General features: G+C 39.9%; 1 protein-coding gene across 1 annotated transcript in view; it reads right to left on the bottom strand.

Moving 5' to 3' along the window:
• The window catches only part of LOC140948906 (uncharacterized), a 53,489-nt gene extending 39,077 nt beyond the window's left edge, over nt 1–14,412 (bottom strand). Inside the window, exons 1-2 of the mRNA XM_073398170.1 lie at nt 14,314–14,412; nt 3,280–3,402 (exon numbers count right to left, since the gene is read on the bottom strand). Of these exons, the coding sequence (XP_073254271.1) occupies nt 3,280–3,402; nt 14,314–14,380 (190 nt within the window). The 5' untranslated portion in view covers nt 14,381–14,412. The remainder of the gene's footprint in view (nt 1–3,279; nt 3,403–14,313) is intronic.
• Between the last annotated feature and the right edge of the window lie 9,293 nt (nt 14,413–23,705).

Raw genomic sequence — 23,705 nt, 5'->3', positions numbered from 1 at the left:
TCATGTGATTACTTATTAATAATATAATACACGAAAAAAATAACTACAACAAAAAATTTGACGGGGCGCGCTTTTTTTAGTTCATTCAACTGATTGGCTGAAACAGATTACAACGTTTGTCAAATGCAAAGTTTTACAAGACTGACACGTTCAAAATCATTCAAATTAGAACTTGGAAATGTGTGAGGATTGATTTAACACCTTTCAAGCGTTTTACATTTATGTAAAGAAAACTCGCTTTACAATAATCAGGAAAAGTAAACGTTCGATCAGAATCATCCTCAATAATGAACGCTCGGCGTTTACAAGAACTGGGCTGTCGTTTTGAAATCTCAGGAGCTCGCTTCGAGCGGCCAATGATGAAAGACACTTGACAGTTGTTGAACGTGTTCATCATGGTCTGTTCCTGGGACCTCATCATGGTTGGATTCACAGAGAAATTCTGAGCTTGAAAACCTGAAAGTGATGGAGGGAATTGGTTTTTTTTCGTCGCTGTCATCGATGGGCCGGCCAATGTGTGTGGTACGGGCACTTTCGTGTTTACCGGAGCAAGTGGAGCCACAGTTGTTGTGATGTTTGAAACTGCCATTCGCTTTTTCTCAGCACTGGGGTTCTCATAATTTCGTTTGGATATTGCACTGGAGAGTCGTCGTTGTTCTTCCTCGTCGGCTTCATCGTAATCGTCAAGGGATTGTACGCTTCGGTGGCCTGTGACCTTCACAATATCTGAGCGTTCAACGTTTGCTTTCTTTAGCTTGCTCACTGTTGTCTTTCTAGCACTGTGATTCGTGAACTTTTTGTGACTTTCTTCAAGGCTAATACCCGCCACAGTTGTTTTCATCATGTTGCTAATCGTGTTTACGCCCATTGGTTGAGTTTTGAACCAGATGTTGTCATTCAGTGTTCGGTTTCTTTTGACACTGGGGTAGAAAGGACCTGACCATCGCATGTTTAGTGGTCTTCGCTCGACAAACTGCTTGAAGATAACAACCGGACACCTTTCTCCTCCAACAGAGAACATTCGGGGCTGAAAATCTCTGTTCTTGCTCTGCAGTCCGCCCTGTCTGGTCTTCGTTGGACCTTCGGTAAACTGCACGAACCCCATACCTTCGTCATTTTTGCAGAGTTGAAAATCTTCCATTTTCATTACGTGGTGTTCTTGACGGCCGCGGAGACCAAAGAACTGCGTCAAAAGCCACCACATAGAAGAAAAAAGTGCTTCTGGAGTTTTGGAACCAAATTTTTCTGCCTCCCACAGCACCTCTTCTTCTTCCTCAGTTAAACTTCTGGCTTTATTTGGACGTTTGCCCATACCGGATTGGCGAAGCTGCCGAGCTTTCCCCTCTAAAACTTGCTTGGAAGAGTGGAACTCCCTCTCTCTTATGATGGAAAACTTGTATCCTTTCTCGTTTAAATGTCTATCAAGTGCAGCTATCATCACTCTAAAGCTGTCTGGCTCGTAGTCGTCACCGTTTTTGTTTTTTACTTCAGCGTAGAATGTTTCAAGTAGCTTGTTTAGTTTTTCTGGCTCGTTTTCCTTGATTTTGTTGACAATATTTTTCTGTTTGCACCACGTCTCCCATACATTCAGCCAGCAAGACGTACTCTTTACTGTATTTGGGTTTTTGGAAAATTTTTTAGCTCTTCAATCGTTGTTTCACTCGCAAAACCAAATCGTTGTTTGCTGAAAACCCCGGCCATTTTCCTCCGCGTCTTATCTCAAAATTTCCGCCAATATGTTGCTATAAAACAGCTCTAATCTGATTGGTTCTTGTTGGTTTCTTTTGTGTTTTTAGCCAATCAGAAAGCATTTGTAATTTGCACTTGTGTTACAAGTTTGCACTCGTGTTACACATTTTGCACTCGTGTTACAGAAGAGCTGCACTCCTTTCTCAGCCAATCAGAACTGAGTAATTTTTTCGTGTATATTATTAGCCCATTAATACGCTTTCAGGCTTGGTCCATGCCGAGGAAGGTTTAAGAAATTGAAGGTGATGTTATACGAGACAATTCGCAACTACGATTTTTAGCGCGACACAGCGTTGCAACATTATTGCGACATTGTTTCAAATGATAACAACATTGCTCGAGCAAATTGCAACGCTGTGTTGCACTAAAAATCGTCGTTGCGAATCGTCCCGTGTAACATCACCTTTATGAACTATCGATCGCACGTCTACCGACTTAAAGCGTATGACGGTACGATTCCCTCCCTGCTTGTTGGGTGTCTTTTCATCGGTCGGAAAAAACATTAACACAACATGGTTTATCATTATTTCCATTGTTTTAGGTTAGGATAGCAAACCATTTGGCTTTTAGGGTTAGAAGAGTTGCTACATGACCTCTCCCCACAATGAAGAAAAACAATATGGCCGCCAAATACGTCCTTTTAGTTTTTAAAGTTATCCTTCATTAACAAACGTTGAACATTTATTTCGGCAAACAAACAGTTTAGTTCAGAAAGGATTTTACAAAAGTCTCACGGGTAGGTCTCCTTTTATATTTTAACTTGCAATCAGTCAAATTACGCAACTTTTAAACTTTTGGCTCAGTTTTCGTTTGCTTCCGCTTTGAAAATGGAATAATTATAATTACTCAGGGGTAATATAGTGCAAAGATTCGTAGAGAAAAACAACAAAAACTTCCCAATTTATGGCGAAAAATGTACTTTAAAAACGAACTAAAATATTCAAAACGCTGTGATCACGTGACTGATGACGTCATGTCCCTCTTTTGGTAATGAAAAATATGATCAGGTAGAACATTACTTTCCCACAAATTTTCTCTACCGCGTGATAAAAGGTTGGCTCTCTACAGCCCTCGGCCTAGTCTCCCGACTTTTTCGCTCATGAAATTTTAAAAGCCTTGTGTCAACTGGTTATTTTTAAATGCTCAGCACAACCAAAACCTCAAATATACTATTTTATTTTAACGCAATCATGAAATCTTGTCACAGCATTAAAAAAGCCCAATTTAGCAACGGCCACGTGACTGATGACGTCACCGAGATGTGACATGAGAAGATATTTTATAGCAAATGTTATCTTATTGTGGTCTGACATTCTTTTACGTATAAAATTGTCAAAGTTAAAGCTTTTTAAAAAATTGCTTTAAAGGATTCTGGGATAATTTTCATGATAATTATAATTTACTGTTATGATAATAATTATTATTATTTCCAACCACCGGAAAGTCGGTTTTTAAAAAACGCCTCTTTTCGTTTCGTTTTTAGCCCGCCTGTTAGTGTCTGGATGTAGAATGTTTGATTAATTGTATTACCTGAAACATCTCTTGACGGGCCAGTAAGTCTTGTGGCAGTGTATTTCCCTCGCTCCCAGTCGAACTCGTCTGTTTGCTTCTCATTTGTCCATCCGCAAAAGTCTATGTCGAATGTACAGTTTTCTACAATAGAAGTCGCATCACTGTCACAAGACGTCAATTCAATTCAGTTCATGTTACGCACATTACCTGTTAACTTTTATTAAATGACAACATTTTTTTCTTAGTTTAAAACGTTTCCATCCAACAATTAAGGTTAAAGTTCTGGTGGCCAAGTAAACCATTTGGTTTTCTAGTAGGCCACCCAAATGATTACCTACCTAGTGAACTAAATTCATGGCTGAGTGCAGAGTGAGCAAGATCAGAAAATTAAGCGACAGATGGGCTATCAGTGAGATAATTCTTTAATTTTTTTAAAAACAAATATAGAAGGAGAGCTAAGTAGTGAAACAGGCAACGAATTCCAGATTTTAGGTCCTCGGTAAAGGATACTGAATTGCTTTATATTTGTTCTACAAAAATGAGGTCTATACTGAGAGGCTAGTCGAGTTTTGTATTGATGGACTTGATCACTACTTAAGAACAAGTCACGAAAGGTACTAGGCAAAAGATTTTGGTGATAAGAATACATAAAGGTAGCGACAGAAAATGAATTAATACTAAATATGTCAAGGACTTTAAGCTGGCTAATTAAAGGTGCGGTTTTTGTTAGATAGTGAGCTTTTGTTATGAGCCGCACTAGACGCTTTTGCATAAGGTAAATACAGTTTAGGTTGGTACAGTAGGTGGAGGACCAGGCGACATTACAGTGTGTTAAGAAAGGATAAGTCAAAATTACAGTATGTCAAGAAAGGATTACTCTTATTTGAACCGAAGTGGCTTAAATCCTCAGTCATATCTCATGAAACCTTGCGAAATTTAACACAAAGAGAAACTTCATACAAAAAGCAATGATGTGATGGCGTCGGTTGTGATAAGAGAGAGAAATTCTGTAGTAAAGAAGTCGAGCAAAAGTGCTTTCTAAAGGGAGCCGATTAACGAGTCGCCTCTCTTAAAGGGACTGTGGCACGATGGTGCTTATGTGTGAGCTGTGACAGAAGCTGATTGATTTTAAACCAATCGGAAGCAAGTTAGATCCACGCAAGGAAATTTACATAATTCAAAATTCGTTGTTCACGAAGCGGGAGACTTCGGGACGTTTTTGTTTCATTTTATATATCACCATAGTTCATACCCCAGAGAGGATAAAGGGGACAGAGAAGGCATCCCCCATACACACCCTATTCCATAGGTAATTCGTCTCGAGTTATTTTTAAGAACACAGATCCCAAGGGGGATTAGACAACAGCCAATCACATAGCGCGAACGTGTTCCGCGTGGATAACCCTCGCTCAGAGCCACGCGTCCTTCATGAACTGACGCAGTACAAAATGGCGGAAGACGCGGAGGCAATATTGCTATTCGTTTTGTCGACGAAAACGACTGCAGAGAGGTTTCTGCTAAAGCTGTGTCAGCGAAACGGAAATTTAAAAAGAAGCGCCATTCCTGGCTTGTTTCTAGCTGAGAGTTCTAGCGAAGAAGATGAAAAAGTCAGTGCAAGCGAGGAGGAAGCTGTAACCGAAACGGAGAGTGCGAGTGAAATACAAGAAAACGTAGAAAGCTCTTATTCCGATGATAGTTCAGCAGATGAAGCGAAGAGGAGGAAAAGTGCAGGGAAGCCAAACCTCCGCCTCCGAGTTCGACCGTCACCAAATCTAGCAAAAAGGCGCCGAAAAAATCAAATAAACGGAACAAGAGTCTTTCGCAAGAAGAGATGGAGCGAATCCCTTTTCCCAGGTGAGCGCCGACTCATTTTGCTTCAATATTGAGGAATGCTCTCGATCTCTTTACGCTTTCATTGCCTTTCGCCCGACATGTTTTGCATGGCGTTTAGTCATGCAAAACCTCCACGAAACATCCACGCAGCGCGCGAGGTAACTTTATCCCGATTCTAAAAATAACTCAAGACAAATTACCTATGGAATAGGGTGCGTATGGGGGATGCCTTCTCCTTCTCTTTTATCCTCTCTTGTTCATATTTATTCTCTGGTATTCCTCAGATATATGAACTTGGGATCATAGTTTGACTAGAACCTGAGTATGAGACGCCTTGCGGTTCCTACAAAGTTGGAGACATTCATTACTACCCTCCGCACAGGGCGCAAAGCGCGAATGAAAACACAACGACATATATGGAGTGTTACTCTTGCTGGGTGCCTAATGGACACAATGGACCAGCGCTTGCTTTATTAGCAATACAGTCCAACAATACAAATGATCTTAAAAGTAATATCAAAAAATGACAGAAATAATATAATTTCTACATAACCGAACATTTAAATAATATGGAACGCGACAGAAAGTAGAATCAAAGGAATGATACACTACCCGGTACGAAAACCCGGAATAAAAAACCCATTGGGACAAAAAAAAAAACCGGGAACGTACTCCTCGATCGAATGCAGGGTGTCGAGTTCCGAGGATTAGAGCTTCAGACTAACTTAGGAACTAATAATAGGTCTGGTCACCGACAAGACAACGGCTGTTCAAAACACGAGATAGCCAAAAACGCTTCTACGTTGATATTTTCACAAATATTCATAGCGTATAATTAAATGTAGGTACGTAACCTCTATTAAAAGACTGAGTTATTAAGAACAAGAGGTTGACACAAATGTGAAAAAAATGCTACGAACCGTAATGAAACAGCTTTTCAACTACTGCACGTTGTTACGTTGAAAAGCATTTATTGATAACGATGAAATAACTACCATTAATCGGTGTACTCGGGATATTACGGGAAATCTGCAAGTGTTGCATTTGAGGGAGTCCGAGTGCTGAAGTCCGAGGCAGATTTAATATTGCTGCGCGCAGGCAAGTTTAAAAACTATATGATTTAAATTTTTTCTGGCGGCACTTTTGTGCCACACAAGGTGAACGATTTTTATAAAGTTGGACTTACCTTACTCCCTTTTTTTACCTTGGTAGGTTTATTCGACAAGTAGAAAGTCCAACAATGTCATACGGTTTGCGCTCTGCATCGTTTTTGTCTTGGCATTTACTGGAAGAGGAAACTGTCGCGGCACATAAAAAAGATTGTGCTAAGGCCGATCGGGCAGTAAATGGTGCACTTGCGAAGAAGATATTTTTTCTTACCACTAAAGTTGTTCCTGTTGGCTCAAGTTAGTTGTTGCACGCTCAATTCTTAACTGGGAATACAAGGAGCACAACAAACAATTTTGAAAATGCTATGGATCTGCTGTTTTAAAAAAGCGTCATCTCTGCCCAATTAAATAAAAGATGACCACATAAATTGTATTACAGGGTTTTCGTGGGAAGGGTTTTAAGCAAAATATTTTCATTAAATTAAAGTAAAAAACTGCTAGTCTGGGAAGACATTACAAAAAAAGTTTAACGGTAAACCGTTAATCTCAAATATAATTGCTAAGGAATACCGCCTTAATAAATTTTGTTGTGAGCTTCCTTGTAATCTTGCTCTTATCTTTGCCGTCTATCTGGCGTCTTTGTAATTAGTGTTGCTGTGGCTACTTTATGAAGCTGTCATTTTCTTTTTTTGCAGGCATTTGCAGGCGAAGCACAGAATATTTCAATAACGAGGAAAGAGAGGTATCAAAAAGCAAAATGGCTTTGCAATAACATAAATTTTCTCGATTTTTATAAATGATTTACTGTGGTTAAAACGACGAGATGAGGAGATTTCTTTTAGTAGAGAACGAAATTGGTATTATCAAGGGAAAACTGAATGAAGTGCGTCTTCCACATCTCGACTGAAAAACATTAACCCCCTCCCTCCCCCACCTGAAATTCCTGTTCTTTTCTTCCGGCTGCGGCAGTCAAGCGCCTCTGTGTGGTTACTGGATTACAGGAGGGGTTGTGTATTAAAGACGTTAGCTGGGATGTGCAGTCCTCTTCCGTTTAGAATATCTTCGTCATCGTGAAAACCCCCTTTCGCACAAAAAGTTAATTAAGGGGGGGAGGGGGGTTGCGAGCCCTGCTGGCCTCTCCCTCTGTGCGGGACCTGTATGGGTCGGCATGATAAACGTTCCCTATTTTATTTTGGACACCGTCAGAAGCAAGGACACTAGACGAAACCGAGTGTTCCATGTATTTGCCACAGTGAATGAGACGACGACAAAGATGAGTCGCAAACTAAAGCAAACGCATTGGGGGCCCTCAATTGCTTTCTGGTGTCAACTGGAAAGGAACCTTCTCCCTGCACCCACAAGTTCCATGGGAAACCGCAAGCAAAAAACCCCAACCTTTTTATGTTTCCAAGGTTAAGGAAGTTATTACCGAAACTGTTCACACCTTAGCGCCAAATCATACAGATAACCTTTTAAAAGCAACATTAAACTCCATTACAGCAGGAGAAATCAACGATCAAACGCTTATTGTAAACACAGGTATTCTTATGGAAGTGGTCGAAAGCTATAATGAACTGTCTGATCCAGAAAAGAGAAGGCAAGTTCTGAGTATAATTGCCGATATACTACCATTTAAACGGCTACAAGAATTGATCCCAGAAGTAACCAGACGTACATCAAGTGACTCAAGCGAAAAAGCATAAAGAACAATTCGGCTTCTGCCCCAGTAAGCTCTGGCCTTCCAAGAGAACGAGTTGAGTCTAGTAAAGTTGATCACGTTATAGATTTTATTACGAGCGGTCATGTTATTCAGGATTTGCCATTTGGGAAAAAAGAACATTAAGATGGAAAACGGAGAAACAATTGAGATTCCGAATGTCAGTCGGCTAATGATTCCCAGCCGTGTTGTTGAACAGTATAATACTTTCTGCAAAGAGCAGGAATTTGAGCCATTAAGCAAACGAACCCTTCTTAGAAAGTCCACTTTATGCCCGGCCTCAGAAAGAAAATGTCTTCAGGGTCTCGACTATTACGTTGCCGATGGTGGAAAAGCCTTTGATGAACTTTTAGTTGTCATTGAGAAATTTGAATTACAAGGTTTGAAGAAGAATCCTGTGATTTGAAGCATACCCTCAGGAAAGGAAAGCAATACCTCAAGGGTGAATACAAGGTAAAAGCATTACTAGCAGGCTCCCCGACCGCGCGGGTGCGCCTGATGGGAGGGAAAATTATATAAATATCGTTAAGTGTACTACTGACGACTGGATCCAAAGTGGCTAGAATCGTAAAGCATCAGAGTTAGATGAACTCGTGCAGGAGTAACAGATAACGGCAACTGAAAAATATGTAGCCCCAGCTGATGTAGATGTCAAAAAATTAAATGGTCGTACAATCTAATAAAAAGATCTACTTAGGAAGATGAAACAATGTTCATGGCAAAGTGGTTAATTTTTTAGCCCCTTCAGTTTCCATTAAAAAACCTTAAGACTTTCTCAAAGTCTTTTATCATATTTTATTATTTTTTGGGTTGTTAGAACCGGTTTAACGGTCGGCCTTTTGTCGCTTCGGTATTGCGACCTCTTAATATGGGCACCTTCCATCGTCAGGAGTTGAGGACCTGACGTGAAACAAGTCTAAAAAAATCTGTCTGTTCCCAAAGTTGCCCCTCTGATTGTATATTATATATCTCAACTGGTGAGATATGCTAGAATTTGCACGTCCAAAGTTGACTTCATCAATAGACTCCGCGGGCTTTCATTACGACTCAGACAGCAAGGCGTTGAAACCAATCTACTTCAGAAATCATTTAATAAATTCTTCAGTCGCCATGGTCTTATCGTCGAGAAGTATGGTGCAGCCCTGCGGGAGATGAGATTAGCAATCCAGGCTTGAATTGCACCATCGTATCCTTACATTACTTATTTATTGCATATTGTTGTATCTCAGTTGTATCTCGGTACGTGTGCGCGTACAATTTTATTTTGAGCACGCGCATGATTTGTTTATTTATCTAATTGACGTGTACATTTAGTTCGTTTATTAACGTCTTAATTTTACTTTGCGTTATTTTCCGCACTTATACATTGTCCGTGACTGTGCTCAGATGGTGGGTGGCTCCTCCTAAAATGTTCTGCAATTGGTATAGGATTTAATGGAGTCGAAACCAATTGTGGAATTGCACGCATTTTAGGCATCCTACTGATGAACAGTTGCGACACGTAGATATATATTTTTTTAGCAACTAAGATAATTTGTAGTCTGTCTACTTTGAATAGTGCGGTTCAGCTCAAAATATTGAAGGCAACATTCGCGCGTATTAAAACAAAACAAATGAAAGGAGGGCGTTGTTCCCGTCAGTTTCCTTAATATCTGCAACAGTGATAAAACAACAACTTACGTTCGCAGAATTAGGTACCCCGTCAAGCATTAACATACATTTCTAATCGGAAGTCTCTCTTTCTTTTAACTGCATAAAATAACAGAAATGATTTTATATCTTGTATGGGTAGGTCCACATTAGTCAAACAAATTCCGTTGTTGATCACTGTAGAAATTTTGCTCCGAGTGATCCAAATACTGCAGAGTTCCATGCACCGTGCCGTGACCACAACCATGACCTCCTCTGCAGTAAACGCGAAAGACTGAGTGGGCAGGTGCGTAACTTACGAGTATTACCTTTTGATTCTACCTAAGTGGCATATGAAGTCACTCAATGCTTGTCAGTCTTCAAGCATTCGAAAAATTGGCGTTTTTATAAGATATTTCTCGATATTTTCTTTTTTACAAAAGTGTTCAGTTTTATTTGTAGGTTTTAGAGAACGGTCATTCAAACTGAAGTGACAAACACCCCCTTTCCAACTGAGGAAGAAAGAGATGACAATCTTTTCGTGGTACAAAACGCTATTGAAGCTATACAAACATGGAAATCACATCACATTAGAATGGTTAACCAAGATGAATGCCGCTTGAAAATTATTGAAAGCTTATCTGAAAATACCGTACTTATTGTGCAGGACTTTGCCATGAAATTTTTGCCAGCTGAGTACAGGGAGGCACGGCCAGACTTTTTTGGAAAACGGGGAATATCATGGCACATCTCAGTATGTCTAAGAAAGCGAAAAGACAATCTTGAGGCTCAAACCCTTACGCATATTCTGGAGTCAGGGCTTCAAGGTAGCACTGCCGTGGTATCCAAGATGGAGCAAGATGTCTTAAAGAGTTAAAAAAAAAACAGCATCCTGAATTAACTGATGTGTATTTTCGACAAGTTAACGCAGGGTGTTTTCAATGTGCTAACACAATTCTAAGTTGCAACGCCCTTAGTCAGAAGACCGGGATCCGGGTCAGGCACTGTAGACTTTAGTGACCCACAGGGGGGGAAGGGAGCCTGTGACAGAAAAGCAGCACCAGTCAAGTCTCACGTAAGGCGTTTTGATGACGAAGGCAACTCTGTCACCACACCAGACGAGTTTCTTGAAGCCATCCTCTGTCATGGTGGCATTAGTGGTATAAGAGTGGACGTTATAAGATCTGGACAGGAAAGAAGTGGAGTATCCAAGAAGAACACGGTGAAGTGGGAGGGGATTAGTTCGTTCAATAATTTTTCGTTCATCCCTTATGGTGTCACTGCGTGCAGAGCTTACAAAGTCGGAAATGGCAGGCTTTTTCAACATTCCGCTTTTAAAGGTACCTGTGGCTTTAGTTTTCTCGCAACTAATGTAAATTAGTCAGCGTTTAAGTCAAATGATAAACCACTCATCAGTGAACTGTCGGCATTTTTGCCAACGTTCGCTCTTTTTTTTGTTCGTTAGTTTTGTTTTGTTTTTTGTGTGTGTCTTTTAATGATCGTCATAGTTAAAGGCATCATTTTAGTAAAAAAGGAAAGAACAGTATAACTTCAAGATGTACACAACACGGTCCATCTCAAATTTAGTAGAAAATTTATGCACGTAAATTTTTGAACATTTATATGAATTTACGTTTATTCTTTCTTTATAAAAGGAACGAAAACAGGTGACACCAATAGTGAGATTGAGGCATGCCTAACAGACGCAGATTTTGTACCTCTGCTATTGCTCTCTACCGCAGAATGTGGGAAGGAAGACGAGGAAGTTGCAGAAGAGCAAGAAAACATCTCTTACGAAAGTTCTACCTCTGACGATCAGAAAACCACGTCGTTATTCTACTGCCCAGTGGAAGGGTGCTTGAAAACATTTCTTCCGTCTTCTACATTACAGCATCATATACTCACCGGAGATCAGCGAACAGGGGAACGGGGTTCAAAGCAAATCCTGAAACAGTTGCGTTAACCATGAGAAAAGCAAGAAATTATCAAAACGATCGTCTCTTTCGAGTAACAGAATTTTTAGCAAGAGGCCTCGTACTTCAGTAGAAAGAAGGCCTCACAAAACCAAAAAGTGGCCAATCGTCGACAGTATCCTTGTTCCACATGTGTCAAGTACAATCTTAAAATGAAAGCAAAGGAAAACTCCTTCAAATGAGTATGAAAGATCTTGCGGAAATAGTAAGCGAACTTCAACTTGGGGTAATGAGCAGAAAAAAGGCTGATATCGTTCAAGTTCTCGTAACGCACCCATCTTATTGCCAGCAATAGAATTAGTCAGCGGTAACACGAAGAAACATAAACACAGTACTTCCTGTAGTTATCTGCTATATTTTTGGCTACTTAGTATTTTTTATACCTTGACTCTAATTTCCAAAAGTAATGCAAGTGAATTCAAAGTATTTTCCACACTGTTTCCAGTACAAATTGGTATCGAATCGGTATTAATATTAATTGTTCGCCAGATAGCACGCGAATTGACTGAATAATTGCCGAGATTATTCAAGATGTAGGTGAGCTCAGAGAATAAGTAGATCATGTTTGGAGCTTTTTTGTCCATCCAATCAAAGCAGGTTCAGTGACTTGGCAGGATGTCCCTGTAAAAGGAACCTCGAGAGCTGTGCATTGAAGGTGACTCGCTCAGTTACGAATCAATGAAACCAGCGCGACTTCTGTGTTAATCAGTGAGTTTGCCTCTGAGGTTTTTCTCGTATTTATTGCTTTGTTAATTGCATGTTAAGTATCACTTGCCTATTATAAATCTGTCCGACACCGTTTATTTTCCTAGACAAAGTCACATTAGAGTTGCTTGCTAAGTTACTCCCTCAGACAATAATTTGCATAACTTAACCGCTAACAACAGGAGGCCTGTTTTTGAAAACAAATAATCGCTAATCTGCAGGATATCTGAAGGTAAATCTTAAAGAAATACAACCTATAGGAAACATACCAACGGCCACGCCTACTTTTATTTAAAAGACAAGAAACGGCGCACAAAAAATCGCCACGAGTTGCTATTTTCTGACAGGTATGCATTTTAATTTGCTTAGCATGCAAAGATATGAGGTTCCCGCGGACTTTTTAGCATCAAACGATTCACAGAGGGTAAAATATTTACATCCTGTGTTAATTTTGATTAAAATTGGAGTGCTAGTGAGGGAAAAAAATGCCCCGAAGATGACTATTTTTTACCTTTTGGAAAAAAGTGTCCCCTCCCTCGTAAATGACGATGACCAGGCGCCGTCAGGGGCGGTCTTGAGAAAAACAAATAGCATTTTTATTGAGAGGAAGGATGGTATTTTGCTACGATGTATGCAGATTTGAAATATTTTCCTGCTCTTGGAAATATTTACCTGAGAAGACTTCGACTTTCAAGGTAAAAATTGTCCCCCAAAATGCTTTTTTTGGCCTAAACTCCCCCCCTGATGCTCAATGCAGGTTTGTGTTAGAAATCAAACAAATACCACAGTGATTAGTTTCATCCCAAGTACTAACTACACACCAAGTATGAGGAAAGGTTTTGTTTGACCATTTCCAATTTTGCTCAAGCCTTAGCGACATTACCTGATAAATCGTTAAAGCCAGTTAACGGTGATCTACTCTGTGAAAGCGGTTGGAAGGTTGGTGGTTAGGTAACCTGGTCCCTGATCCCTCCACCGTTGTCACCGTCCGTCAGAGGTCGACAAGGATGTCACAAGTCCAGGGACAAGCAAAGCATTCACCATTTTCACATAGACTATAATGCACCTTGTTTACCCCCCCCCCCCCCTCTAAAAAAAAAAAAACTTTGCATAACCATTGTTTTCGATTTCTCTTGTGACGACTGTAATACCCTGGAGAATTTGGAAACAATGGTTATGCAAAATTCTGAGGGGGAAAACAAGGTGCATTATGGTCTATCTGAAAGTAGTGATCACAAGAGGAAGAGATGTAAAGCGCGCAGAAAGCTTCAGCTATGTGACGGACAATCTAGTTCCCAGGTCTCCCAGGAGTTGTGCAGGGTTGCGTAAATGAAGACTACGCGAAGGGCTAACGCGATGCGCGCTCAGGAGGGTCCACTGAAACTCACTGACACATCTCTCAAGTGCAAGGAAAGTTGACGAAAATTACTTCTTCTTGGCATTCAGACCGGTGATAAATTAGCCAAACCACCGTTCAGGTTCTCTCTTGTCGCGATTTGATTTTAGGCTCTGTCCTTACTTTTTGGGGCATGTCGCTTGTCGGAATTTACCCTGGCAGGGCCTCGTAAAACTTACTTTCCGCAAGTCAACAACAACTATGGACAACTATTTTCAGGTCGAAGCACGTGTTTGAAATGGAAAACCCTGGCTATAAATTTTTTCTTACGACGGCGACATATGCCTCTTTGGCTTGCAAGCACTCCAGTGTATTTTGTGTCTTTCTCACAAAAGCGACAATTTTATACTTTACTTCTCCTCCTATGATGTAAATCTCTGTCTGCCCCCGGATTTGGGGGATCCTCGTGACCACCCGCAACCAGGGTTCTTTCTCCAAGCAGGAGAGGTTGGTGTTTTTAAAGCTTTAGCAATGATGTTTCCACATGCAACACGCTTTTTTGTACACTTCTTTGTGGTCACTGCACGATCACGACGTGAAATTTCCTTGCGCGACGTGTTATGGAAGACGACGACGGCAATGAGAACGCCAAAAAGGTAATAGATTTAACAAGCAAAACAACATTTTTGCACGTGAACTCACGAAAATCCTGTTGTTTATTAATCAAATAAAGAATTGAAAACGTTATACCTTCACTCGCATCCACCATCACTGTTACCTTGAGCCACCAGACTGTTAGTATTGAAAGGACTATCATCTCATAATCAGCGTCACGGCAGCTAAGCTTTACTCCACTGGTATTTCTGAAACAAAGAACCTCCATTTTTATTGGGCGTTTTGGCGACGTATTAAGAGGCCTTGCCCCTAAGAAACCACCGATGATTTCTGGCTAAAAAATAAAATCGGCCGATTTTTATCTCCTAAGTAGAGGTCACTGAGTACTATTCAAAAATGAATTTCTTTTGTTTCAGTTTCGCTTTAAACCAAAAATATCGAGCCGCAAACTTTTTCCATCTGATAGCAGCAAAATCAGGCCTAAGATAAGCCCTTGCAAAAAACGGTTCAGAAATCACTGTATCACAACGCAAAATAATGAGAAAACCACACAGTGATGAAGAAAACGTCCTTTTAATGCAATACCATTCGATAAACATCGAAAAACTCCGCTCTTTTGCTCTACAATACTTTAGTCATGCCATTGTTCGATTACTGTTCGCCTCTCTGCGACAGTTGTGGGGTTGGGAGCAAAGCCTATATATCTAGATAAGCTAAATAGACGCGCCGCGTGTATTATTGAAGGTCGATCTATCGGGGCTAAGGAGTTAAAATCAACACTTGGCTGGCCCAGCCTACAAGCACGCAGAAATTATCTCAAATGCGTCTTAGTCCATGAGTGTCTTCACGGAATAGCGCCTTCGTACTTACTTTCAGAGTTTAGACACACGCACCTTTTCCATGGCTATAACACCAGAAGTCGTGATTAATTTTGCTGCGCCCTCCCTTTGCAAAAACTAGTAAATACCAAGGTAGCTTCAGAATAAACGGTGCCCGGACCTACAACACCCCACCGAGAATCATTAGACAAGTAGAGACCCTCAGTGAATTCAAAACCAAGCTAAAGCGCCATTTAGTAACGCCTGTGGTACATGTTGTCTTTGTATCTTAATTACTTATCTAGTTTTAATGTTTTAATGTCTTTGTTTTTGTGTTGTTAAACTAGGCTCTGCAAAATTGGATGCCCCTGGATAAATATTGAATTAAATAAATAAATAAAACTGCCGAAGTGAATAAAAATAAATTTCCAAATATGGCATACCAAATTAGATAGAGCGTTGGAGCTGATTTAAAAATAATTATTTTACAATAGTCCAATGCTGTTGAAAGCAATCACAGTGATGAATCAGACATTGGAGGAATATACATTACGATTCTGGAAGAACATTTTTCGGCCAAAGTATATTGACGTTGTACACAGCGTTCAAAGTTTACCGTGTTTATACCTCACCTTGCTACTTCGGCGAAACACTTCTATGTTGCCAATACGGCCGTGGATAGCGTGGTAAATGCCACTTTAATCCTTGCTAGGTGCTCAGAGACCATCCTAAGTAGAAGGACGTAGAATCAAAAGAGAAAGGAAGATGAAAAATGGCAGAAAAAGAAAATAACTCGAAATTACCATCTGCTAACGAAACTTGAATCTCGAAAATGTCATCGCGTGACAGCGTCCATTGACGTCATTTGTCTAAACTCCGGCGGAATCTAAACGAATGCTCAAATAGGAAAACAACTTTTTCCCAGCCAGAAAGCGTTTAGTGAAACAATGTAAAGTTATTTTTCAAAAGCGATGATGACTTAAAAAGAAAAAATTCCCGAACCGCCGCACTGTTTTGGCCTCAGCGTGATCTGAGCGTTGTAGGGTCACGAGTCGACGCTTCTGGCCAGCGGTCTATTGAAAGAAATGTGACCCAATTTTTTTTTCGGGCGAGAATCATCATGTCAATGTCCAATGTCCGGCTTTAAGGAAAAAAAAGAGATATTGGAGTACAGTCACTCCCGAGAACGAGGAACCTCTTGGTCGCGAAAACTGAGTTCATTACGCCCAAGCCGCGCCGATTACGTTTTTTTTTCTCAAAGGACTAGTACCTAGCGCTTTAAAATGTAGTTGAAAGGTTCAATTCTTAGCACACTGATTAGCCTCGCGTTTAGTATTTTCTTGGACATGAAAATATCGGGGGTAACGCTATTCGGTTGAATGGCGGACTGACGGAATGGCGAAATACATGGAATATTCTAAAATACGGAATACACGGAATACTCTAAAACGCAGAATAAGAGAAAAATCGTTTTAAAATGATATACATGTATACAGTCGACTTCAATAACTCGAACCCTCGCCACTGACTCGAACCTCGCGCTAACTCGAAGTAATACTAAGTTTTGTTTCTCTTCAGATCATTTCTATGTAATTTTACCCTCAATAGCTCGAACCATGTTTTAAGCGCGTGAAAAGGAAAAAAATGGACTTACCGTAAATGATTCGATTTAGCGCCCAGGGCGCTTATTTACTTTTGGTGCCTCAAGGGAGGACGCTTATTCGGGACAGGGCGCATACAGTAAACACCCGCATATAAGAACAAATGGATTAAGAACACCAGGCTGAAATTTGGCTAATAAAGCCCCATTTTTATAACGACAAGATCAGCCTGAAAATTGTAACATGTTCTTATAACGTGGAAAAAGTGTCATAATTACAAAACATGTAAGTTTATGTTTGTTGTCAGATAACTTCATTTGTTAATATAATCAAAATGCAGAATAATTATTTATTTTAATTTCCTAAAATATGCTAAATATACCTCTAGCAATATGTTTTGGACAGTATTACTAAATAAAAATTTAAGAACATTTTGAGGCTGATTTGTCATTACGCACCCGATAAATAAGAACTCTTATATATCCTCTTTATATGCGGATGTTTACTGTATTTCTTTTTTTAAGAAACAACCAAATGTTCGAAAAAAAGCTCTAATATTTATTTAAAAACGAACAATATTTGAAACTGTAACAGTAACAAATACTGACGGTGAATTCTCAGTTAACGTCAGGGACTTGAAACTTGTTGTGCATTTGCCGATGGAACTTTCCTTCCTTATATTAACCTTTCTTAAAAAAGCTCGCAGTGAGAACTGAAGTGCAAGTCAATTAAGGTAATGGATCAAGGAGACTGGAAAACGGACTTGTTGTCCTGAATCCTTCCTCGCCAGAACGACCAGCCGAGCAATCGCCACAAAATTTGAAGAAGAGATCATTCGTTTGAAGACTTTATGCACTCGCGTGGACATAAAACCATTTTTTTTGTAATGTGGAAATACCTTTCTTTTGTGGGAGCTATTAAATACAGATGAACCTCGGTTGATACATACCCGTACTCTTTAATTATATAATATTAGAATGGGGGCACTTATTAACAAAACACATTTGAAGGGGGGCTTATTGGAAGGAGGGCGCTAAATCGAATCACGGTTTTGGAGGCCATCTTGACGGGTAAGCAACCGCGTGAAAATATACAGTGTTGTGTGTAATTTTTTTTCCTTCTTGCCGACTAAGATTTCCCAGGAAAAACTGCTGACAAATGTCTGGAAAATCTAAAGCAAGCGAGCGGACTAATTTAGGCACAGGTGCGGCCCCCATTAATTGTGAGTACAATCCTGTCAAGCTTAAGTTTACAATTCTTCTTTTTTTTATATCAGCCGTTTTATGAAAATTATCCGACATTAGATTCCCGTGATACAAGACGCTTCACCCGTCAAGATGGCTTTCAAAACCGTCATAAAGGTCTATAGTGTGGCTTACGACAGTGCGAAAATTGAATTTTGAATATTTCAAAACAACCGAGCATTCTTTGCCTCTGCTTTTTTGTCAGTCCAGTTCAAATCAAATACAGGAATATTCCGTATTCTACAATACTCCGTGTATCCCGCCATTCCGCCATATATGGTCAAGGACGTAATAAAAACATTAGGAGACTGGTAGGATATGATTTTTAAATCGATGAAAGTGCCTTAGTCATTTTGCAACTTCATTTTTATAAAATGTTTCATAATTTGTTTCCACAATTCGAAATTACCATCTGCTAAGGAGAGTTGAATCTTCGAAATGTTGTCGCGTGACAGCGTTCATTCGTTCAAACAGCAGCGGAATCCAAACAAATGCGTAAAATGTAAGTTAAAAAAAAAAAAGCTATCTTTCTATCACCAGAAATCGTGAAGTGAAACAGTTTTATGTTAATAATGATGAATTCAGCTTAAGCTAGTCTCTAAGTACTTTGAATGTAGCCCGGGGGGGGGGTACTCCCATACATTACCTATACGGGTATGAGGGTCTCAATGGAGTGGTGGCTCTTACGGTTATCGGCTAAAATTTTGGCTCTTTTACGGCTATCGGTTAATTTTTTTCAGTTACGGTTAACGAAAAAGTTAAAAACTAACTTCTTTTGTTTCAAAAAGTTAAATATTAATTAACGTGTATTTTTTTTAATAAAGGTCTTCGGATCATCTAGGGATCATGAAACAAGCTATTCTTTTGAAAAATTTTAACATTTGATAGATCATACTTTTTATAAAGTATTCCACTTCTAATATTATTTTACACATAGAAATGTCAATAGTCAATTTAAAAAGAATCTTTGTGAAAAAGCAAAAGCAGACACGCGAACACCCAACTCAAGGCCGACATTCATTATAACAGAAATGGCCGTTTTCACACTAGAGAAGGATTCGTGTGAGACGGGTTATCCGTTTGATGATTCGCGTCAGATAGGTAATACGTGTTAATTTGAAAATGGAATAGTCAGTAATTTTGAATGAAAAATCCGCTTGACTTTTGACGACGAGATTATCCTTTCCAGATAGCCTGTGTACAGCAACCCCCTCCCCTCAGAAAAAATCGGAGAAGGGGTGTCTGTGGGGTGGACACAACTGTACACAGGCTAGTCTCAGACGGATGATCCATTTCTAGCTCTAGTGTGAAACTGAGCGGCCAATAACAAAATTCCCGTGTCCAGTGTTTTCAATGATAGCGAAGGACTGTACGGAACGACTGGCTGCCGTTGCCTTGTCCGTAGGCCGCATTATTCCGCCCGGCTAATGCGTTCCGGGTCACGTGGTCCGAGCGAGTTCGCCACCGGAATGCCTTGACCGAGATTGCGTGGGAAGACGCCGTACTGGGACTAGGCTTGACAAAGTCTACTGTAGCGTCAGAGAAAAACAAGGAAATGTTGTTTATCGGCAACGTGTTTTACAAACAGTGATATCTGTGCTTGTTGTTTCACTAGTGTTTCGAGGGCATGACCTCCGGAAATTTGCAAATATTAATCCCCAGCAAGAAGCCACACTTTCGCTATGGAAAAAATTAGTTCCCCGAGAGAGCGCCGGAAATGGAGCCTAGGTCTTGGTTACTCCTAATAGGCGCTTCGCCTAACGTGCGTACGGAGTCACACTAGCCGGGAAATAAAAAAGGCAACCATAACTGAGTTTAGTACCTTCCTTAAAAGTAGCAAATCTAGGGAACACGTCCTTTTACGGTTAACTCTTTTTTACCCTATTTACGGCTAACGGTTAAAATTTTTCATTTTTTACGGCTATCGGCTAAATTTTTGGCTGTTTTACGCCTATCGGTTAACCCCATTGAGACCCTCGGGTATGTGCCGCCCAAAGGGGTCGTGATTTTGAAGCTCCTGATTTAGAACGGGGTATCCATTTCAGACGCGTTTTCTAGAACGGGGTATAATATTTCGAACGCACAAAAGTTCTACTTTTCTAAGCAGCCATTTGAAATTATTCAAGGACAGATTGCTTTTAAAAATACGGTTCAATGCGTTAACAAGCAAACTGTTGTACTCTTCAGTTGCCTCCTAGAACGGAGTATAAAAAATGGGCCCATTTCTAGAACGGGGTATCAGTTTTTGGGCGAATTCTAGAACGGGGTATAAAAAAATTGGCCCATTTCTAGAACGGGGTATCAATTTTAGGGGAATTTTTTTTTAGAACGGGGTGCCAATTTGGAGTCCCGGGCGGCACATACCCACCCAAAAAATACCCAAGTGCCCCCCCCGGGGAATGTAGGCTGCATGTGTTTCGTTACATACATTCCAACGGACGTTACGGGTCAACGCGTGTAGGGGTCAGCGGACCTAAAGAAGGTGACGAAGTTGGAGAGCAACGCCATGCTAGGGGGGACATTGGGGGGTACCCAATACCGTACGAAAAATTGGCAAATACCAAAATACCGTCGTGTCAAAAATCGACGAAATACCGATACCGCATTTATTTTCGGTCTCGCTTACTTAAAGTTGTATCCATCTCGCGTGTTTGTTTATCTCAAGCATTTATGCACCAGCAATCAGCCTCGCCCGTTGCGAGGAAACGTGAGACGTCCTCGAATTGATCGGTACAACGATTGAAAAGGATGTCCTATCAATTTCATCATAGATTATCTGTCAGAAATTGTGTAATCATTAACCGTTAATCTAAAGTCTTAAAAATACCGACGTGCATTAGACAGGAGAGCGCAATGAACATTACCGCAATATTGTGAAGGATCTTCTTTTACCGACTACTGTTAACCAGACGGACGAAAAACCGCATACCGCGGGGCTAAATGATACCGCAATACCGCACTTTAAAATCCAAATTACCGAAATACCACTTGAATAAAAGTTCAATACCGCAATACCGTAACCCCCCATTTCCAACTCCATGCTTCTGAAAACGTGATAGAAATATTTGGGCCTAAAACATCTAATTATTTTTGATGTTTACAATCTTTGTCAATATTATCATAGCAACAAGCTTTCATCTTTCAGTGTTAGTATGCTGAAAGACATGTGCTGGTATTTCGAAATACCTTACAAATCTAGAGATCTAAAAAGAGCCCAGGTTTCAGAACTCATAAAGGAATGTGACTGAGTTCAGCAAAAAATAATTTCATTTTGTAACTTTCCTGCGCAAGAGTTACCCTGGGTACCGGAGGTTTTCCTCGCGTGCGGCGGGGATTTTCGGTGGTGGCCGAAGGCCGACGACTTTAAAGAAACCGCAATATCGCGCTAGAAAAGTCTCTGGCACACAGGGTACTCAAGAGTTTAAGTGCATGGTATGCTGTCCAATGTTATATCACAAGTTGTGTGTAGTGCATTGCGAGTATTATCTAAATATCGTAAATATTATTGGAATGTATGTAACGAAATACATGCAGCCCACATTCAAAGTACTTAGAGACTAGCTTAAGCTGAATTCATCATTATTAACATAAAACTGTTTCACTTCACGATTTCTGGTGATAGAAAGATAGCTTTTTTCTTTAACTTACATTTTACGCATTTGTTTGGATTCCGCTGCTGTTTGGACGAATGAACGCTGTCACGCGACAACATTTCCAAGATTCAACTCTCCTTAGCAGATGGTAATATCGAATTATTTTCTTTTTCTGCGTATCTTTCACGTTCCTTTCTCTTTTAAATCTATATATACTTCTATTTAGGATGGTTTATTTTGTGCGCCTAGCAAGGTTTAAAGTGGCGTTTACCACGCTATCCTTGGTCATATTGGCAACAGAGAAGTGTTTCGCCGAAGTGGCAACATAACGGTAAATACGGTAACTTTGAACGGTTTTTACAACGTCAGTATACTTTGGCCGAAAAATGTTTTTTCCGGAAACGTGATGTATATCCCTCTAATGTCTGATTCATCTCTGTGATTGCTTTCAACTTTTGAGAAATAATTATTTTAAAATCAGCTCCAACGCTTTATCTAATTTAATATGCAATGTTTGAAAATTTATCTTTTATTCGCTTCCGCAGATTTTCGATGGTTATCGAATGATATTGCATTAAAAGGCCTTTTTCTTCATCACTGTGTAGTTTTCTCATTATTTTGCGTTGCGATAGTGATTTCTGAACCGTTTTTTGCGGGGGTTTAACCCGTCCGCCTGATTTTGCTGCTATCAGACGGAAAAAGTTTGCGGCTCGATATTTTTGGTTTAAAGCGAAACTGAAACAAAAGATAAAAGATAGATAACCTCTACTTGGGAGATAAAAATTAGCCGGAAATCATCGGTCGTTTCTTAGGCGCAGGGCCTCTTAAGGGGCTGTTTACATGCATACGTACATACATACATACATCCATACATACATACACTTGCTTGAGCATCCCTAAAAAGGGCTTTTCAGCATCAATATAAAAATAAATTAAATTAATTAAATGGATGAATACATTAATTATTTCATTGATTAATTTAAAAGCTATGTACAACAATAATTAAATGGTAACTAAATTACTTTGTACAAAATTCAACATCTAACTTAGTTCATTAATTAGACGTCTACTTTAGTATTTATGATATCCCTTAAGTCTTCACTTTAATTATTCCATATTTTCACACTACGGTAATAAAAAGCGCGTTGGCCAGCATTGATTCTACGAGATGGAATATTGAGGCTATCTCTATAACTTGTCTGTCTACCATGGACAAGAGCTCGAGTTGGAAATTTATCCGACATTTAATTGAGTCGTAATTGGTGACGGACCTTTGAGACATTTATCCATCATAACTGCATCATTGACCTTAACTCTTTGTTTGACATTTAGCCATCGAAATGATCTTAGACCTGCAGAGATATGGTCATATTTGCGGAGTCCCAAGATAATCCTGGCTGCAAAATTTTGAACAAGCTGAAGCTTATGGATGTTAGTCGCCGAGGTATTGCTCCAAACTGAGGAGCAATAAAACAGTCTGCTAAAAACAAGGCTATTAATGATTAATAAGTGTTTCCTTATCAAGTAAATGCTTAATTCTATCGATCTGAATCAGTTTGTTCATACAACTAGCAACAGTTCTACGTATGTGTTTATCATAGGAGAGGCACTGATCTAAATACACTCCAAGATCCTTTGCTACAAGTGTCGATGATATCGGTTTGCCACAAAGTGTTATTGTAAAGTCAGGTGGTTTAACTGTTGTAGCAATTGCGGCACGCCAGTCATAAGAAGTTTAGTTTTATCTGGATTCATAAGCAGTGAATTGTGGCAGCACCACCTTTCATTTACTTTGGATAATACCGGTAGCAGTGATATGGGCCGATTGTTACATGGGTTTCCAGCATCACCATCTTTAGGAACACAAGTCACTTCTGCAATTTTCCAGACACGTGCGAACGTATTGGATTTAAAGGAAATGTTCATCAGGGATGTGATTATATGAAAAGTGGTTGGTAAACTACCCTTAAGTATTCTTGCATGAATTTTGTTAAAGCCAGGTGCTTTATTGGAACGCACATTTAGGATAACACTCGCCACATCGTTCTCTGTTAGAGGCTGAGATTCAAACTGCACACTCAGAGCAGGAATGTTAGGAGTTGAGGGTTGCATAGACGTTCGAATTTAAGTGAAGTAAAACCCAAAGGGAACCCAAAGATGCGGTTAAATTTGCTGAAGTATAACTATACTGACCGAAGAGAACTGGGCGTAAAATATTGTTGATCGCTTTATCAATTGCTTCCACATAGTCTTCAAAAGAGTCAATTGTTC

The sequence above is a fragment of the Porites lutea genome, chromosome 9 (genome assembly GCF_958299795.1).
Source record: "Porites lutea chromosome 9, jaPorLute2.1, whole genome shotgun sequence".
In the NCBI taxonomy this organism is placed as follows: Eukaryota; Metazoa; Cnidaria; class Anthozoa; order Scleractinia; family Poritidae; genus Porites; species Porites lutea.
The sequence above is the reverse complement of the archived record's forward strand: the minus strand, read 5'-3'. Positions and strand labels throughout refer to the sequence as shown.